At 43.5% G+C, this 19,466-nt stretch overlaps 2 protein-coding genes across 4 annotated transcripts in view; both read right to left on the bottom strand.

Annotated features, from left to right (window-relative positions):
• Window positions 1–12,168, bottom strand: part of LOC122543291 (glycerol-3-phosphate dehydrogenase [NAD(+)], cytoplasmic-like) — a 35,972-nt gene extending 23,804 nt beyond the window's left edge. The window contains exon 1 of one of the 2 annotated variants that reach the window (XM_043681798.2): window positions 11,631–12,168. In XM_043681798.2, the coding sequence (XP_043537733.2) occupies window positions 11,631–11,674 (44 nt within the window). In that variant the 5' untranslated portion in view covers window positions 11,675–12,168. The remainder of the gene's footprint in view (window positions 1–11,630) is intronic. The other variant, XM_043681797.2, reaches the window with a different exon arrangement.
• A 3,359-nt stretch (window positions 12,169–15,527) lies between these two features.
• Window positions 15,528–19,466, bottom strand: part of smarcd1 (SWI/SNF related BAF chromatin remodeling complex subunit D1) — a 51,082-nt gene continuing 47,143 nt past the window's right edge. For both annotated transcript variants that reach the window (XM_043681799.2, XM_087985596.1), the window contains exon 13: window positions 15,528–18,499. In XM_043681799.2, the coding sequence (XP_043537734.1) occupies window positions 18,446–18,499 (54 nt within the window). In that variant the 3' untranslated portion in view covers window positions 15,528–18,445. The remainder of the gene's footprint in view (window positions 18,500–19,466) is intronic.

The following is a 19,466-nucleotide window of genomic DNA, read 5'->3' as shown; positions in this document are numbered from 1 at the left end:
CCAAGTACCACCAGAACATTACCTGGTCCACCAGGAGCACAAACATTTTAGACCATTGCTACACGTACCGCTCCACCCCCCACCCTCCTTTCGGAAACTCCGACCACAATGCCGTATTTCTTCTCCCGGCTTACAGGCAAACGATTAAGCGAGATTCCCCTCGTGGATACAGGTCCAGTGCTGGTCGGCAGAGGGAGAGGATCAATTCCGGTTATGGCTGGAATCGGCTGATTGGGCCGTATTCAAACAGTCAGCAGGTACCTTGGATGAGTACGCCATCACGGTCACAGACTTTATCAGCAAGGTGTGTGGAGGACTGCATACCGAGGAAGTCAACCTGGGTGTTCCCCAACAGGAAACCCTGGATAAATCAGGACATACAGAACCTGCTAATAACCAGGCATGAGGCCTTCAGATCGGGAGACCCACTCAAATATAAGGAATCCAAGTATGACCTTCACAGAGCCATTAAGACAACCAAGGACCTATATCGATCCAAACCCGAGACCCAGACAGACACCCAGCGACTATGGCAAGGACTGAATGACATCACAGGTTCTAAGAAGCAGTGCAAGATAGCAGATAATGACACATCCCTCCCAGATCGTCTCAACGCCTTCTATGCTCGCTTTGAACAGAATTTTGGCGGAGAGGTAACATCCATTCCGACAAGTCCTGACGAACCTATCCCAACAGTCACTGCATCAGAGGTCAGATCAGTTTTCCTTCCTGTGAATCCAAGGAAAGCGATGGGACCAGACGGAGTACCAGGCCGTGCACTCAGAGCATGTGCAGATCAACTGGCAGAGGTCTTCTCGGACATCTGCAACCTCTCCCTGCAGCAGGCCACTGTCCCTGCCTGTTCCAAGAGGGCCAACATCATCCCTGTACCTAAAAAGGCTCATGTAGCATGTCTCAATGACTATCGCCCAGTGGCCCTAACTTCGGTGGTTATGAAGTGCTTTGAAAGGCTGGTCATGGCATTAATCAACTCCAACCTGCCCACTACTCTTGACCCACTCCAATTTGCCTATCGGACCAACAGATCCACGTCAGATGCCATATCACTTGCCCTTTACTTCTCCCTAGAACATCTTGACACCAAGAACAGATACGTAAGAATCCTACTCATTGACTACAGTTCAGCCTTCAACACTATTATCCCTTTGAGACGGATTACTAAACTTAGTGATCTCGATCTAAGCCCCACTCTCTGCAACTGGATCCTCAGTTTCCTGACCCACAGGTCACAATCAGTGAAGACTGGGGACAATATTTCATCGTCACTAACACTCAACACTGGAGCCCCCCAGTGGTGCGTACTCAGCCCCCTACTGTACTCACTGTATGCCCATAACTGCGTCGCCAAATACCAGACTAATGCCATTTACAAGTTCGCTGATGACACCACCGTAGTCTGTCAAATCTCAGATGGCGATGAACAGACTACAGATGTGAGGTGGAAGACCTGGAAAAATGGTGCACTGAGAACAACCCAGCTCTCAATGCCAGCAAAACCAAGGAACTCATTATTGACTTTCGACAGGATGTTACTCATGCCTCCCCTTCCCCCCCCCCCACACACACACATTAACAGCACAGAGTGGAACCAGTGGGGAGTGTCAAGCTCCTGGGAGTGGGTCATCCACAACAAGCTTTCTTGGACACTTCATGTGGACGCACTGGTTACAAAGGCCCAACAACGTCTCTTCTTCCTCAGGCAGCTGAGGAAATTTGGCATGACGGCGAATACCCTTGTCAACTTTTATAGGTGTGCCATCGAGAGCATTCTGTCTGGATGTATCACTACCTGGTATGGCAACTGTACCATTCAAGATCGGAGACGGTTACAGAGAGTGGTGAACCCGACCCGGACAATCACAAAGGCCGCCAGCATTCTCAAAGATCCATCCCACCCTGGCAATGTTTTTCTACAACCTCTACCATCGGGGAGAAGGTACAGAAGCCTGAACACACGCACCAGCCGGTTTCAAAACAGTTTCTACCCTACTGTTGTTAGAATACTGAATGGACTCACAAACTCTTAACATTTGCCTGGACCTGTGTTTTTGTTTTTGCTGCTGTTTACCTATTATTTACTTATCTATTCTACTTAACTCTGTGACCTGCCAGTATTGCTCGCAAGACAAAGCTTTTCACTGTGTCTCGGTACTGACAATAAAATCAATTCAATTCAATTAGAACTCAAACCCTTTGGTTCTGGCAACATTCTGGTAAATGTTTCCCAGTTTAACAACATCCTTCCTATAATTTCTCAGCCAGAGGATGGGAGTTCCTGTAATATTGTGCAAGAGGAGTTTTGATTTACTTGTTAGATGTGGGCATGTTGGCTAAACTGGCATCTACTGCCGGTTTACCCTCGAGAAAGTCATGGCCAACTGTTGTAATTACAGACAGACTGAGGGTTATAAAACAAATCTCTCTCCCTCTTCTCATCACCTGTCCATAAGTAGATTATTATTTAGTTCACAACATGTTAGAAAAACACAGTGGACCATATTTCCCACACTCCGTCTGCTTGTGGGCTCTGACTTTGCACGGAGTTGTTTTGTTTCACACACTCTTAGACCTGGGGAAAAATCCACAACACAAGCACACTTAGAAACACACAAGATGTAGAGATAACTCAATAAAACAACAGTTTATTAATGTCCTTGCTCTTAAGATGAAGTCCAAAAACCCAAAGTTGGAGTTAGTTGTCTAGAATTCCTTGCTGAGGATGGGAGGATTGGCTAACGATAAGCAGTTGAAGAGTTGTAGGTTCTCGCTTTCAAAATTCCTTTAAACGTCTTCTGAGAAAGCTCTGCTGAAATGTGATAGAAGTTTTCTATCACACTTGTGACTTGTGCCTTATCAATGGTGGACAGTTTTTTGGGGGAGTGTCACCTTGAATTATGTGCTTCATTCTTGGGAGTGGTTCTTGAACCTCTAGCCCTCTGATTAAAAGTAAATATGCTCTCCCATGAGTGATGCTGATGCTAGAATCTAGGCTGCTGTTCAGATTGCTCCCCTGAGGTATCTATCCTCATCTGCCAACTATCTACAACCGTGCCACATCAAGTGGCACCTTCAGAAGTGAAACGTCAGTTTGACAAAGGAAGAAGGTTGGTTTTATAGAGGAACTGTTTCTTTCTTCATAGATGCTGCCAGACCTGTAGTTTCTGTCTTTACCTGAGCAAACTAGCATTCGCATCATTTTACCTAGTTCCACTGATTGATTTGGAGAAAGTGAGGACTGCAGATGCTGGAGATCAGAGTCGAGAGTGTGGTGCTGGAAAAGCACAACAGGTCAGGCAGCATCTGAGCAGGAGAATCGACATTTCGGAATCCTGATGAAGGGCTTATGCCTGAAACATCAATTCTCCTGTCCCTAAGATGCTGCCTGACCTGCTGTGCTTTTCCAGCACCACACTCTCAATACTGATTAATTTGTTTGATTGGGTAAGGGTGCTAAAGGCTATGGAACCAAGGTGAGTGGGTGGATGGATGGAATTAAGATACAGCTGACTTATGGTCTAGCAGTGGATCGAGAGACTTCATGAATGGCCTGCCCAAATTCTTAGTTGGCATTTTTTGTTATTAGAAACTTGTGCCTTGCCTTGGCTTGGTGGATTCAGAATCAGAGAGATCAGGAAAAGTCCTGGGTCCTTGATGGAGGGGAGTTGAAGCTGGGCAGAAGGAATATCATGCAAAGCAGAAACACCAGCAGAGGGCAGATGGGCCAAATGGCCTGATTCCATGTTGTAAACACTCAAACATCACAGACCTTCCCCATTTGAGTTGCCACCAGCAGCCTGAACAAACGGAGGGACAGCCTGAAGCAAGGGTCTTTGCTGCACATTTACTCGAGGTGTCCAAACTCATATGGAAGGTTAACACAAAACTGGTTTTGACTTCAACAGGCTTTTGCCTGGAATGAGTTAATGTTTAAAAAAAAGGGCTAGTTCCACTTCATCGAATCCCTACAGCAAGGAGACAGGTCCTTCAATCCAACAAGTCCACACCGACTCTCCGAACAGTAACCCATCCAGACCCAGTACCCTACCCTATAGTTACCCCTGACTAATGCACCTAACCTACATATCCCTGGACACTATGGGCAATTTAGCATGGCCAATTCACCTGACCTGCACATCTTTGGACTGTGTGAGGAAACCGGAGCACCTGGAGGAAACCCACGCAGACACGGGGAGAATGTGCAAACTCCACACACAGTCGCCTGAGGCTGGGTTCGAACCTGGGTCCCTGGCATTGTGAGACAGCAGTTCTAACCACTGAGCCACCGTGCCGCCCATAAACTAAATTTCCAAATCAGACATTTAAAAGTTTGCTCGTTTGAATTGTTGGATAAATTAAGACAAAAAAGCCCTTTCTGTAAGGTGGTCACAACTCCAACTGCTAAAGGAAGACCAACCAGTCTTTTCAATGAGACATTAAATGGATGCTTTGCTCACTCCCCCAGGTGGATATATGAAATCCCATGGCATTCTGAAGAGGAGCTCTCACTGGTGTCTTTACTAGTATTTTATCCCTCAACCAACAAGACTAAACCTGATTATCTGGTCATTATCACATGGCTGTTTGAGGGAGCCCTCTGTGTGAAAATTCACTGTTGTATTTCCTACAACAGTGACTACATCAGAAGTACTTCGCTGGCCGTAATGTTTTCTTGCGAAATCCAGAGATTGTGAAATGCACTAAAGAAATACAAATCTCTCTCTCTCATGCTCCAGTTTACTCTCCATGCACATAAAATGCAACACTTTGCTTAATCCTCTGAATGATAACACAAACAAAATATTTTAGTTTTTAAATGGAATCACTAGTCATTAGCATTACCACAGCATGTGCACAAAGCAAACTGCCAAAGTCACTGGCTAGCAATCAAATTTACAGTAGATTATACAGTCGAGTCCTTGATATAACTTTCCAACAGCTGGGCTAAGCCTTAGAAGATTCATTACTGTTCTAAGTTTAAACCTCGTACAATCAGGTGAAAATTGGACAGCAGAAATCAGAAGTATAAAGGCAAACAAAATGAACACCACCCCCTCCCCCCCAGCCAACATTGAGGCCCTGCTTTTCTGCATATACATTAATGATCTGTACCTCTGTGGCTTCTGGATGTACATTAATGATCTGTACCTCGGTGGGCAGGTGTGAATTTCAAAGTTTGCAGATGACATTAAACTTGGCAGGTTTGTAAACTGTGTGGGGGACAGTGTGGAGCTCCACAGCAGGACATTGACAAGTTGGTGGAGTGGGCGGAGAGGTGACAGATGAGGTTCAATGCAGTGAAGTGTGAGGTGATGCACTTTAGTTGGAAGAACATTGAAAGACAATCTAAAATCAGGGGGACAATTCTAAAGGGGGTGCAGGAGCAGAGGGAGCTGGGTGTATCTGTGCACAGATCATCGAAGGTGGCAGGACAGGTGGAGAGAGCAGTTAATAAAGCACACAGTGTCCTCAGCTTTATTAATAGGGACATAGAGAACAAGAGCAGGGAGGGGATGTTGAACTTGTACAAGACCCTTGTTAGACCTCAGCTGGAGGGTTGTGTCCAGTTGTGGGCCCCACACTATAAGAAAGATGTGAAAACATTGGAGAGAGAGGGCAGAAGGGATTTACCAGAATGGTTCCAGGGATGAGAAACTTCAGTGAGGAGGAGAGATTGAAGACATTGGGACTGTTCTCCTTGGGGAGAAGGAGGCTGAGAGGGAGATCTGAGAGAGGGTTCCAACATCATGGGGAGAGGGGGCTGGACAGAGTAGATAGGGAGAAACTGTTCCCACATGGAAAAGGGACAAGAATGAGAGGGACAGAGATTGAAAGGAATGAAGTGAGGGGGAGGTGAGGAAAACCTTTCTCCCCCAGCGAGTAGTTAGGGTCTGGAATGTACTGCCTGGGAATGTGGGGGAGGCAGGTTTGATTGAGGTATTCAAGAGGGGCATTGGATGGTTATTGGGATAGAAATGGGGTACAGGGATACGGGGGAAATGGCAGGAGATTGGCACAAGGGAGGGAATGACGCTTGTTTGAAGAGCCGGTGCAGGCATGATGGATCAAACGACCTCCTTCTGCGTTATAACACTTCTGTACTTGAGATTTTGAGTATTGTTGAAAAGAAGACCCATTTTGTGTGTCATACAAAAACCTTCAACATTGGGACATTTTTGCAAGAATACCAATTTAAGCGGCAAACCAACATTTATACTGCATGAGAGGAGAACACTGATTGGTTGGTAAGTAAATTCTGATTCGTAGAAGTTTGCCATGAAGAACGCACCAGTTAATTAGGACTGACAGTTAACTAGGCAGAAGTGAGTAGTGCAGATGCTGGAGATTAGAGTGGCGCTGGAAAAGCACAGAGGGTCAGGCAGCATCCGAGGAGCAGGAAAAACGATGTTTCCGGCGAAAGCCCTTTATCAGGAACGACAGTTAACTGCCAGGTTTCGGTCTGTTTAAAACAGACTACTCTGATTGGTCTAGGCATCACCCTGAGAAACAAGCCAATTGTCAGTTGGGCTCACAATGTTGCTCATATGCATGTGTTGGAAAGCTGCATATAGTAATGCACAGGGCCCTGATCTTTGCAAACAGAAAGAGAATGTGTACAGGCATTGCACCCATTTCAAACCAACAAAATAGGTGACAGCTGTTCACTGGCTCATTTTTCTGGGCAATGCCTCGACTAGTCAGAGTCAACCTATCTGCCTCAAAATTGAAACAAAGCCTGGCAGTTAATTGCCACTCATCACAAACTAGTGCATTCTCCATTCCAACACCTTTACTAATCAGAGTCCACTTCCCAACCAATCAGCACTCTTCTCTCATGCAATTCAAGATTTCCCACTAAACTGGTATTCTTGTGAGTTGTCCTGATGAGTAGATAGAAAGTTGCAGCAAAATGTTTTTTTCCCCAACAGTACATAGAGATTTATGATTTTTCAGTGCACTAAGTACAATTTAAAATACTTTGCAAGTTAGCACAAAATTTTGACAGGTCGCCATCTCCCGAGCAATCAATATTGCTTTCGAAGACAAACACAAAGCAATGGTCAGATGGCCCAGCCACCAACGATGGAACTCCACAGTCCATGCTCAAACACAGAGAGGTCTCCACGTTGAGCACTATCTGGTTTTGATGAATGTACAAAAAATGATAGTAATGTGATTATATTTGCCCCATTTCTTTAAAAAAAAACACCTCATCCACCAAACTGTATGCACTGATGCACAATGACATACAGTTCTACAGTACTTGTTGGTAGCACACCAAGGATTCCTCATTTTCACCTCGCACGAATGTTAACGTGACATTCAACCATGGGAGGCTGCTATCCAGTTGCCACAAACGTCTACACTCACACATGTGCTCAAGAAGGGCTCACTGGGTAGCAATTGGAATCAGGAACCTTTCCTGATAGGATTTCCCCTCTCAAACTCTGGGACATTGAAACCAATTGTAGTGTCACGAGTACAGTCTAATTTTGTTCCATTTCTGTCTCCTTTCCCTTTTCATTTCAGTTTCAGTTATTTGCTGCCTGTATTTGTTTGTAAAATGACCAAATTGCAGTGAGACAAGAATTGCAAAATATTAATTCTTCAACAATGTGAAATAAATACATTATATCTGATCCAATTGATACTGCTCAAACCGGGATGGAAACGCCATTTGCCTGATTTCAGTCAGAGGAATCTTTTCTACAGTGTTCTCCAGCATGCTTCACATGCCACCCTGAGCACTGAGACTTACTGACAGGGCGGCATGGTGGCTCAGTGGTTAGCCTCACAGCACCAGGGTCCCAGGTGTCTGTGTGGGTTTCCTCCAGGTGCTCCAGCTTCCTTCCACAATCCAAAGATGTGCAGGCCAGACAAAATGGCCATGCTGACTTACACCAGTGTTAGTCAGGGGTAAATATAGGGTAGGGGAATGGGTCTGGGTGGGTTACTCTTCAGAGGGTCGGTGTGGACTTGTTGGACCGAGGGGACCTGTTTCCATATTGTAGGAAATCTAATCTAATCTAAAATTTACAGCACTGTGATTAACTGCCACTTGCTTCCCTGCCTCTATACTGCTGGCATAGCAAGTGCAGAGGGCAAGACTTTGAAAAAGCCAATGAACTGGGCCAACTGCAGCAACTAGTTAAGCACAGGGGGCATAAAAGACTCAAAGGACGTTGGTGAAGCCTCTTCTGGAATATTACGTCCAGTTCTGGTCACCCAGTTATAGGAAGGATATTATTAAGCTAGAGAGAGAGAGTTTAGAAGAGATTTACCAGGATGTTGCTGGGTATGAAAGGTTTGAGTTAAAAAGAAAGGTTGGGACTTATTTCACTGGAGCGTAGGAGGTTGAGGAGTGGCCTGATAGAGGTATATAAAATCATGAGGGGTATAAGTAAAGTGTCGTTTCCCTAGGGTGGGGGATTTCAAGACGAGGGAGCATATTATTAAGCTGAAAGATTTCAAAAAGACATGAGGGGCAATTTTTTAAACACAGAGAGTAGTTCATGCGTGGAATGAACTTCCAGAGAAAGTGGTGGATGCAGGTACAGTTACAACATTTAAAAGTCATTTAGGTAAGTACATGAATAGGACAGCGACTTTTGAGAAGATTTGTAGCCCAGGTTAAGGTTCTGGATGGAGGTTTGCTCCCTGAGCTGGAAGGTTCGTTTTCAGACATTTCATCACCATACTAGGCAACATCTTCAGTGAGCCTTCAAATGAAGCACTGGTGGTGGAGCCCATTTTCTATTTGTGTGTTTGGGTTTCCTTGGGTTGGTGATGTCATTTCCTGTGGTGAAATCATTTCCTATGGTAATGTCATTTCCTGTTCTTTTTCTCAGGGGGTGGTAAATGGGATCCAAGTCAATATGTTGTTGATAGAGTTCCGGTTGGAATGCCATGCTTCTAGGAATTCCCGTGCGTGTCTCTGTTTGGATTGTCCAAGGATGAATGTGTTGTCCCAGTCAAAGTGGTGTCCTTCCTCATCTGAATGTAAGGATACTAGTGAGAGTGGGTCATGTCTTTTTGTGGCTAGTTGATGTTCATGTATCCTGGTGGCTAGTTTTCTGCCTGTTTGTCCAATGTAGTGTTTGTTACAGTCCTCGCACGGTATTTTGTAAATGACATTAGTTTTGCTTGTTGTCTGTGTAGGGTCTTTCAAGTTCATTAGCTGCCTTTTTCGTGTAAGTTTCCAGGTAGCGAGACTATGGGTCTGGGGGGGGGGGGTGCTCCTGGTTTGTGAATTTTGGGTAATCTGTCGAAGCGTGGTATGTTGGATCCATCTGGTTTCATTTTTTGGACATCTGCCTTATTTATTTCTCCAGATTTCTGAGGTTTTTTTGAGTAGGTTTCTCAGCAACAAGCCCAAACAAGCAGACAAAACATGTCCAGAAACCCTCGTCACTCTCCCCTACATCAAAGACATCTTGGAAATGACTGCCAACCTACCCCTTAGCATCACGGTAGCCCACAAACCCATCAACAACTAAAACAACAGCTAATGAACTTGAAAGACCCTATACAGACAATGAGCAAAACTAACGTCATTTACAAAATACTGTGCAAGGACTGTAACACTACATTGGACAAACAGGCAGAAAACTAGCCACCAGGATACATGAACATCAACTAGCCACAAAACGACATGACCCACTCTCACTCGTCTCCTTACAGACAGATGAGGAAGGACACCACTTTGACTGGGACAACACATCCATCCTAGGACAAGCCAAGCAGACACATGCACGAGAATTCCAAGAAGCATGGCATTCCAGCCGGAACTCTATCAACAAACACATTGACTTGGATCCCACTTATCACCCCCTGAGAAAAAGAACAGGAAATGGCATTACCTTAGGAAATGATGTCACCACAGTAAATGACATCAACCCTAGGAAACTCAAACATATAAATAGAAAGCAGGCGACACCACTGGTGCTTCATTTGGAGGCTCACTGAAGATGTTACCTACCATGGTGATGAAACATCTGAAAATGAACCTTCCAGCTCAGCGTACAAACCTACATCCATGAATAGGAAAGGTTTGGAGGGATCTGAAGGAGCAGGCAGGTGGGACTAGTTTAATTTGGGATTATGTTGATTATGGACTGGTTGGACCGAAGGGTCTGTTTCCGTACTGTATGATTCTTTGACATGAGGTTAGTGTGGGAAGCTATGCTTTTAATGAATAATGGAGCAAGCTGCTCCTGTCGCTTGTGTTCTGAAATAACTTTAAACATTGGCACTGATATTCCACTGGACCCTAAAACTACAATGGTCATTCTGTAGTACCATTCCTGATTCCCAATAATTTTAATCTCTACCAACACCCAAATTCACAACATGAACAAGAAAGTGACACTGCATAATTGATGAGAAGCTCAAAGGCTAAGGGGTGATTTGATCAATCAAGCTATTAAGGGGAACAGTTAGAATGAATACAGACAAATTATTTCACTGCTTGAAGAAGCTAGCATTAGCAGCAAATTAGAGCCAGATCTTTTAGGAGTGAAATTCAGGAGCACAAAAAGGGTGGTAAGTTTTTGGGACACTTTCTGGATGTTTGATCAATTGTTCACTTCAAATCTGGGATTGACAGAGAAATAGGGCAAAGGCAGGTATATAGAGTTCAGTCATGCATCAGCCACAATCTCACTGAAGGGGGGAATAGTTTCAAGGGGCTGAATGGTTTCACCCTGTGGCTATGTACATGGTGGTCTCACTGGATTATTTTACATCAGACTGCTGTAAGCGATCAGACCACATTCAGGCGGAATGCACTTGCGGAATGTTTCAGAACATTTCTGGGATACACACATGATACAATCCCACTGCCCTGTGGCCGAACACTTTAACATCCCCCTCCCAAGGGCATGCAAGTCCTGGGCCTCCTACATTGCCACACCCTAACCACCCCACACCTGGAGGAAGAATGCCTCATCTTCTGCCTCAGGACCCTCCAACCCCATGGGATCAATGTGGATTTCACCAGTTTCCTCATTTCCCCTCTCCCTACCTTACCCCAGTTCCAACCTTCCAGCTCAGCACCACCCTCATGACCTGTCCCACCTGTCAATCTTCCTTCCCACCTACCCGCTACACCCTCCTCTCCGACCTATCACCTTTATCCTCACGTCTATCCACCTTTCCAGCTACCTCCACCCCACACCCCAGGCCCAGCGGGCCACCCCTCATTCCTGATGAAGGGCTTTTGCCCAAAACTTCGACTCTCCTACTCCTCGGATGCTGCCTGATCTACTGTGCTTTTCCAGCAACACACTTTTCGATTCTGACTAAACACAGGCAAACCACTTGCTCATATGGTATTTGGGAAAGTACAATCGAATTAAATGCAACTCAGCGAACTGGTACAGATAAATGAAACACTTTTTTTTCTGAACGAATCTGGTTTTGAACACTGCAGTGAGTCCGAATCAATATGGGGGCCGACACATGCCCTTTTTAACTCAAGTAGTGCACAAACCAAACAAAAAAGAACATTTTTTGTACTACCTATACCAAAAGAAATACGAAACATAAAGGCCTGAAATGACACCAAGTGAAACGTACATTACGTTAACAAGCAGGGACTGACTCAAACCTACCAGTTGCCAGATCCAACGATGCAGACTTTAAGAGGAGGAGCCATGGCCTATTTGCTGCTGCTCCTCTCAGCGGCTCTGTGCTCAGGCTCTGCAGCGGATTGCGGGACACTTTTGTAAACCACGTGCTCTCACCCAGGCAAAACACGCCTCTCGTCCCCCCACCCTTTCCTGACCTCGCTCAGTGACGATTGGTGCAGAGAACCGTTACAACTTTTCAGTAATAACAGCACGGAGTATTCAAAATGGCAGGCTCTCCCAAAACGGGAAGGGGTAAGGATCCGAGAAGGTTCTCCTCGCTAAGCAATAGGCCTGGCTGCATTTCATTATCCCATAGAAAAAAAAAGAGAGCAAGTTGAAACCTTTCGCGGCTTAGTGTTCAGGATCTGGGAAGCATCAATACCCTCAGGTGCCCACCCTAAATTAAATGACACCAAGCCCTCGAGTCATATTTACGACAGCGTCTTCCACAACCTTAAGGTACCCGTTTTGCAGTCCTTTTTGTTAATTCATTAATAGGACGTGGGCATCACCGGCTGGGCTAACACGAATTACCCGTCCCTAACCGCCCATTGAGGTGGTGGCACGGAGCTGCATTCTTGAACCACTGCAGTCCATGCGGTGTAAGTACACCCACAGTGCTGCGAGGGAGGGAGCTCCAGGATTTTGACCCAGCCACAGAGAAGGAATGGCAATATGGAGATATAACTGTCTCCCGCATAAAAAATAGGCCTTCAGCCCATCCAGTCTGCACCGGTCAAAAACAAGCACCTAACTTTCTAATCCTGTTATCCAAGACTTGACCCATAGCCTCATATACCTTAGCATTGCTAGTCTCCCATGATTAACATACTGCTTTTCGATCTCTTCTTTACCTCCTGACTTATTCTCTATCCTATCACAGTTACTGTCAGTATATAAGGGGCCTATAGACTATATCCTTTTTTTAAACCCCCACCCATATGGATTCCACAATCCAACCAGTCCATGCCAAACATAATCCCAAACTAAAGTAGTTCCACCTGCCTGCTCCTAGTCCACATCCTTCCAAACCTCTCAACATACCTACCCAATCTTCCAATCCAAGATCATTTCTTGCTATAATTCTCCATTGTAGACAATGTGACAGTGAAAATACACACAGCAAGACTTGCTCTGTGCCAATGATTAGATAATGCTTTTTATGGTGTAGGTTGAGAGATAAAGTTTACAAGACACTGCTCTATTTTGAAATACTGTAATGGGACATTTTATGTCCTTCAGAACAGACAGCATTCTAGCTGTTGAATTCTCCCTGAGTACTGGAGGTGAATGATAACCTAAATTCTATCAAGATTAAAGTAGTGCTGGAAAAGCACAGCAGGTCAGGCAGCATCCGAGGAGCAGGAAAATAGAAGTTTCGAGCAAAAGATTCATCAGGAATCTCCTGAATGGCTTTTGCCCAAAACATCAATTTCCCTGCTCCTCAGATGCTCCCTGACCTGCTGTGCTTTTCCAGCACTTCTAATCTCCAGCATTTGCAATACCCACTTTAACCTAATTTCTGTGTTCAAGTCTTTGGTGGACAATTTGAACCCCTAAGTTAGATTGAAAAGTGAGGAAAGCTGATGCATTTGATGATTTGAATTTGGCTGATTTTTCCAATCAACTCAAGTCTTATAGCAATCAACTAAAAACTGAATAAAGCTTCCTTGCCTTGCGAGATGAAACAGAAGCAAATCAGTGGTTCAGAAATCATCTTTACTGTTCATCAGATCTCTTATTTGGATTGCAACCTTTTAATCACACCCTATTATTCATTCACAGAATCACAAAATTGTTATGGTGCAAGAGACCATTCAGTCCATTGGGTCTGTACTGGATAAATCGTTTCGTGACCGAGTGCCTTTCTCCCACTCTTCCCCATAACCCTGTACAGTGGCTGACTATTTAAGTAGAAATAATGCCCTTTTGGATGCCTCAATTAAGCCTGTCTTCACCACATTTTCAGTTAGTACATTCCAGACTCAAATTACTTGCTGTATAAGTTTTGTTTCTTACACAGTGTTGCTTCTTTTACTATTTAATTACTGTAAAATTGGTCTGAAACACTGGCTCTGGGGAAAAAAAGGTAATGACTTGCGTTGATACAGCAACTTTTCCAACTGCCCAAAGTCTCTCAGCACAGTTGTAATCTAAGAAGCATTTTTCAAGTATAAGTGTGAAATTTTGAAAATATTAGGAGCGGATGAGTGATCAGAACTCCTAACAGTTTAAAATTTCACAACATTTTTGCTCGTTTCCCTCAGCCACATTTACTGGTTCCTTTCCAAAAAAAAATTCCACGCTTCATTAAACTTGACAGTCTCAATTTGCTTTTCTGAATTGAAACAACCTGGTGTGCCACAGTCATGACTTTGTGCTCAATTAAAGGTTTCAGAAAACCATTCAATGCGGCAGTTGGGAGCGATCTGCGGTTCTACTACATGGCTTTTGATGGGTGCCATTTTCACCTAGGCATATCTACCTGCTGAAGAAATTGCTGCAGTCTGGGTGATGAGACTGAGTAGGGCTGTAGTGTTTGTAACAGCTGAGCCACAAAATCAGCATGAGAGAGAGAGAGAGAGAGAGAGAGAAGAAAGAAAAAGGTTCACCTTTTAAGGATATTCTCAAGTGAGGCATTGGTCTCAGGCCAATGGAAAAAAAACTAACTTTCATAATTTTGTGACATCCCAGTGAAGTAGTGTTCAGTTATGTAGGAAACATGGATGCAATTTGTGCACAGCAAGGTCCCACAAATCTTGATTAAGACTAGATCGTCCGTTTTCAGTACAGGACAGGACAGCAGAGAGATACCTAGTCTTCCTTCAAATACTACCTTGGGATCATGTACCCCATGTGAAGACAGACAGCGCTACAGTTTGATTTCTCATCTGAAAGATGCCACCTTTGATGATGTAGTAATCCCTCAGTACTGCACTGGAAGCATCAGCCTAGAATGCATGTTCAAATCTCAAAGTGCGAATTGAGCCCACAACATTCGGACTCACGTGAGGTTGCTACCACTTGGCCATGGCTAATTGAAGCTGTAGAATGTGTTTTGCGCCAGCAGATTGGAGCTTTGCGATCAGTTGCATCCTGCTCAATGATAAACTCTACCCACAGCCAGCAATGCATGAGGTTAGGAGAAATGAGTGATTGATCTCAACAAGTGCTCCAGTCTCTGCTGAGTTGGCTGATCAAGGCAGGATTGATACTTAGGGACAAACATTGACCTTAACAGGAGGCAGAGAAAATGGGCTCCCTAGCTGGAAACTTGTGCACTGACATGGGGTTCAACACAAATGCAATATTCTCACACAGGTTTCAATGTCCAATCTTTATTAGCATCACCCAAAAGGCTCATTCTATGGTGTGATTCTACCATTAATTGCCGAGTCCAAACACACCAAATTGTTTTTACAGCGAGTAACTAAAATCTAAATGCCTACTTGATTAACAAGTGTGTAGCCTCTGTCCATCCCCATCCAAAACCAAAACAAAATCAGTTCAGTTCTCATTAAGCAAGGAATATCAGTTGTACACAAACTGGTGAACACATTCAGAAATGCAGCACAGTATAGCTGGACTCCAAACTCTTCTGGAATAATTTAGTGACATTGGAACTAACTAATGTCATAAAACCCGTTCACTCCTTATTCAAATTGATCACTTACTGCATGCCACAGAAATTGTAGGTCAGCCTGTTTTGATTTATATGAGTAAAAGAAATCTCAAATTTAACCATGATTCACTTAACAAATTTGCAAATATGCATCAAGATGCTGCAGGATTTGCCTCCTAATACTGCGTGCACCCAAGCACTCCCCCTTCCTTCAACATTAAATGCAGGTGTACACTGCAGTAAATAAGACAGCAACATTCCGTATTGAAGGTTTTATTAAAACTGAGTGACACATACAAGCGTACAGTACAAAAGTCTGGTCCCTCAAAATACTACTCAGTAAAAATACAGATTATTGCAGCAATAACTGCAGAAGTTTAACTGTCTAAATACAGCTTGTTAGTGACTACGCCCATCCTAACCACATTCGTACCACACTTGAAAAGAGCAGGCAAGGAACAGTTTGAAACCCAATTACCTTCATATAGATTTTTCCTACATTTGAGAGAGGTGGCTTGCTGGAATATAGACCCCTAGATCACCTTGCAACACAGATAAAGGCTTACTCCAAACAGACTTCTGTATACTGGCCTGTTCAAGTGGTTTCAGCTTATGTATTTAACAGCAGTGTCAATCTTCATTGGAAATGTAACTGATGTAATACCCAGCTGGTCAGTGACTAACAGAGAAAGCCATTTGCCATTACTTTCATATTTGACCCAATGAAATTTTAGAAAATCTGCCCCCTTCAACTGGTTCATCTCCGGAAGCTATGGTTCAGTGGGATATGGCAGTTTTCCCCCCAACCGTACGGATAGCAAATGTTCATGAGAAAGTCAAGACATTGAATACTACTCCAGCATTCTATGATGGAGGACTGCAATAAAATGGATTCAGGCTGTGCTGGATATCCACATCAGCATTTTCCAGCAGAAATTACCAGGTAGTGATTTGGAGTGGGAACTCAGGCTAATTATTTTCTCAAGTTGAGTACCACGTGAACTTGGGACTTAATTGTTCACGTATGGTTTAAGTATCATACCATAGGGTACACCAAACTTGGAAGATTTTTAAACAAAAAGACTCTTTAGAGGGGAATGATTTTCACTTTATGGTGGTGCATAAATAAAACATTGGTGTGACAGTAGTTCTTGTTGAATGTCATGGTCAGGTGGAACAACTCTACCGTAATCCTACCAAATTATTTGAACAAATCTCTAACTTTACATTTAGAACTACCTTTTTTCAGCCACCTCCTGGCAGCATTTACCCTGCAGAAACTCACTCACTGAGAGCTTGATCATGAGTGTCAATAGGCTACATAATTGCAAAGAGCATTAGAATGCCCTCAAAGGTGGATAGTGCATGAGTAATTGCTGAAAACCAAATGCTAAAGTGCACACACCCATTCATTTAAACTAGATCAGGATGCGTATTAAAAGCCTTGCAACTAATTTCTTTACAATAGGGAGTTGGCGAAACCTGGTTTATCTAATTTCAGAGAATGGCATCAACTCTTTCCAAGCTGAATGGTAGAATCAAGTTATGATGGGCTCAGGTGAACAGCCTTATCTCACTGTCACAAGATTAAATTTGACTAATACATGTGGTTCACATGAAAGAGGGATCACACATGAATCAGCATAAGCTGCTACAATGCTGCTGCAAAGATCAAGAATGGTTGTGTGTCAGTTTGTCACCCCTTCACTTTTTGAAACTAATTAACTTTTTTAAAATCACTACAAAATATTGACTCCTAAGAAGCTGCGCTCTTCCAAGACTTAGTCCAACTGTTGCAGTTTATACAACTATGGACTGGGTTTCAATCACTGCTACGTGGATTTACATACATGTTCACAGAGGTAAGAGGTTACAAAGTAAGGTAAGAAGTTAACTGACCATTTAGTGCCCTGATCAAGACTGAAGTGTGTTTTGAAAAGTCCCTTATTTTCACCAGCTTGCCAGGTATTACTATGACCAATCAGTAGCATTGTACTGAGATCTGTTAAGACTAATGCAAAATACAAGGGTGATGTTTAGGGTCCAGCACACACAGTCTTGAAATTAAAGAACTGAATGATACATGAACAAGGAAACATACTATAACTTTATCAATGCATCAGATAAAGCAACAATAGCCAGCTGACCACCTTTAAATTGGAACTTGACATATTTTTCTCATCTAAAGCCAGAGAAAATTATCCCTTCATTTCTGGCCTTGCAACTTCTGATAGGAGTCAGGAGGAATAAAGAATAACACAAAATACATTCGACCCAGTATATAAAGCAGCACTGGAGTGATTTTTTTAAAAAAAGTCATTCATTAATTTGGGTGTAAAACTCACTTTAAACTCGTAACTTCTCATTTGTTCAAAACTAGCAAGATGAGTTTCAAACCAGAGTATAAGAAACCTTTCAGTCTAAATTAGAATCAGCCTTCAAAACAAACAAGACAGAGGAAGAATGCATTGGAAATAGAAGGATTAATAACTCGATGTAACTTGCAGGCTAGTGATTTTTGGGTTTTCTTTTTAAATGCTGCAACCTAGCATGGCCCCCAACAGTTGGCAAGTGGCATTATTTAGCCCTGACATGAAAGGGTGAAGAAGCGCTAATCCACTTTCATGCAGATACCAATACTGCTGCAAATACACCACTGGCTCACTGATATTAAGGATTGCCAGAAGGAAGCATATGTTGAAGAAGGTAGCTGGAATCACAGTTTGTGGTCAAAATACTTGCCACTTTCAACATAAAGCCACTTTAAAAATAATGTAACAAAGTAAGCAAGTGTAACATCAAATCTGTTGGATCTAGCTTGCTAACGTGTCTCTATTAGTTGTTCTACTAAGTCATTTATATACCATTTTACATAGTTACTGAGGTCACCACGTGTGACTTATACTTCCCCAAATGCCAATAGAAGCTAACTTTATTTTCTAATCCTATGCTGTTTTATAAAGGGAACGTGTCAGTTGGACTAAAAGGTAGCAAAGAACACTTCAGGAGTACAAGGGCTATGCGGTGATTTATTTTGTGCAAGTGATGCATGTAGTTTTACAGTTTGTATACTGTAACGGAAATCTTTGTGCACTCATAAAACTGCGTTCAACCTTGAACCCAGACATCTCGTATCAACCTGCTGCCACTCATGGGACGAAGCCACACAGGTTGCTTATGTATTACGGATGCCAAGAGCTTGTTCAAGCTCCTGTCTTCTCTGCTGCACCTAAAACAAACAAGAAAGGAGAAAGAAAGTTGCTCATCCATCTTTACTGCAAAAAGTACAACACAAAAGCAAAGGGTCCATTTTCAGAACACCTGATCCAGCGGAAACAGCACGCAATGGCATGCTGTCGCTGTCACAATGCTTTCCTGGACCTACCTGGTGAATAAAAAGAGCACTTCAAATCACGTACAGAAGACCCCAACTAGCATAGCTCGACTGAACTGGAAAGTGAAAACATGCTAGACACTAGCATGGTTGAGTAGCCCCAAAGGGCAGGTTCCTCTCTGCTGCGGTCAGGCAGGGAGTCAGAGTGCTCCACAAAGATAATTGGGCATTATCACTGACCCCCAATCAACATACTGTCCTTCGGCCAACAGGCAGAAAATCGACCAGTTTGGGGAAGACGGGCATCACAACCTAAACATTAGAGCCAGACCTTTCAGGAGTGAAATTAAAAAAATACTCCTGCACACAAAATGGAACAGTTGTTTGGAACTCTTTTCCACAAATGGAAATAAGTTATTGGGTCAATTGTATAGAGATTGATGACATAATTGATTCCTGTTTGTGTGTCTGCGACCTCCTTTGATGTCAGTGGCTGCTTGGTCAGCCTGACCAAGATCACTGAAGTTTTATGCTGGGAATCTCCAGCAGCCCCACACGGTGACAGAAGTGAATTTCACATTGAAGATCATTTGAGCTCTCAGCGAGACCAACTTCAAGGTGAGCAGCAAATGTCCATGCTGCACAGTGGGTTGAAAATCCAGCCCATATTTTGAAATTCTAATAGTCCATCCTTTGCCCTTTACTTTGGTATGGCAAGATGATGTTTACTGAAGAATTGAACAATTTCATAACAATGTACTGGAGGTCATTTAAGAAGCCAACACAATGACAGAGAAAGGGAAACCATTCAACACTTGTTTGTCAAAGGCCTGACAAATGCATCCTTATGAGTAAGCTGCCT

The sequence above is a fragment of the Chiloscyllium plagiosum genome, unplaced genomic scaffold, assembly GCF_037043375.1.
Source record: "Chiloscyllium plagiosum isolate Xiang-an unplaced genomic scaffold, Cpla_swu_hap1 HiC_scaffold_53X, whole genome shotgun sequence".
Classification (NCBI taxonomy): domain Eukaryota; kingdom Metazoa; phylum Chordata; class Chondrichthyes; order Orectolobiformes; family Hemiscylliidae; genus Chiloscyllium; species Chiloscyllium plagiosum.
This window is presented reverse-complemented; position numbering and strand designations above follow the sequence as displayed.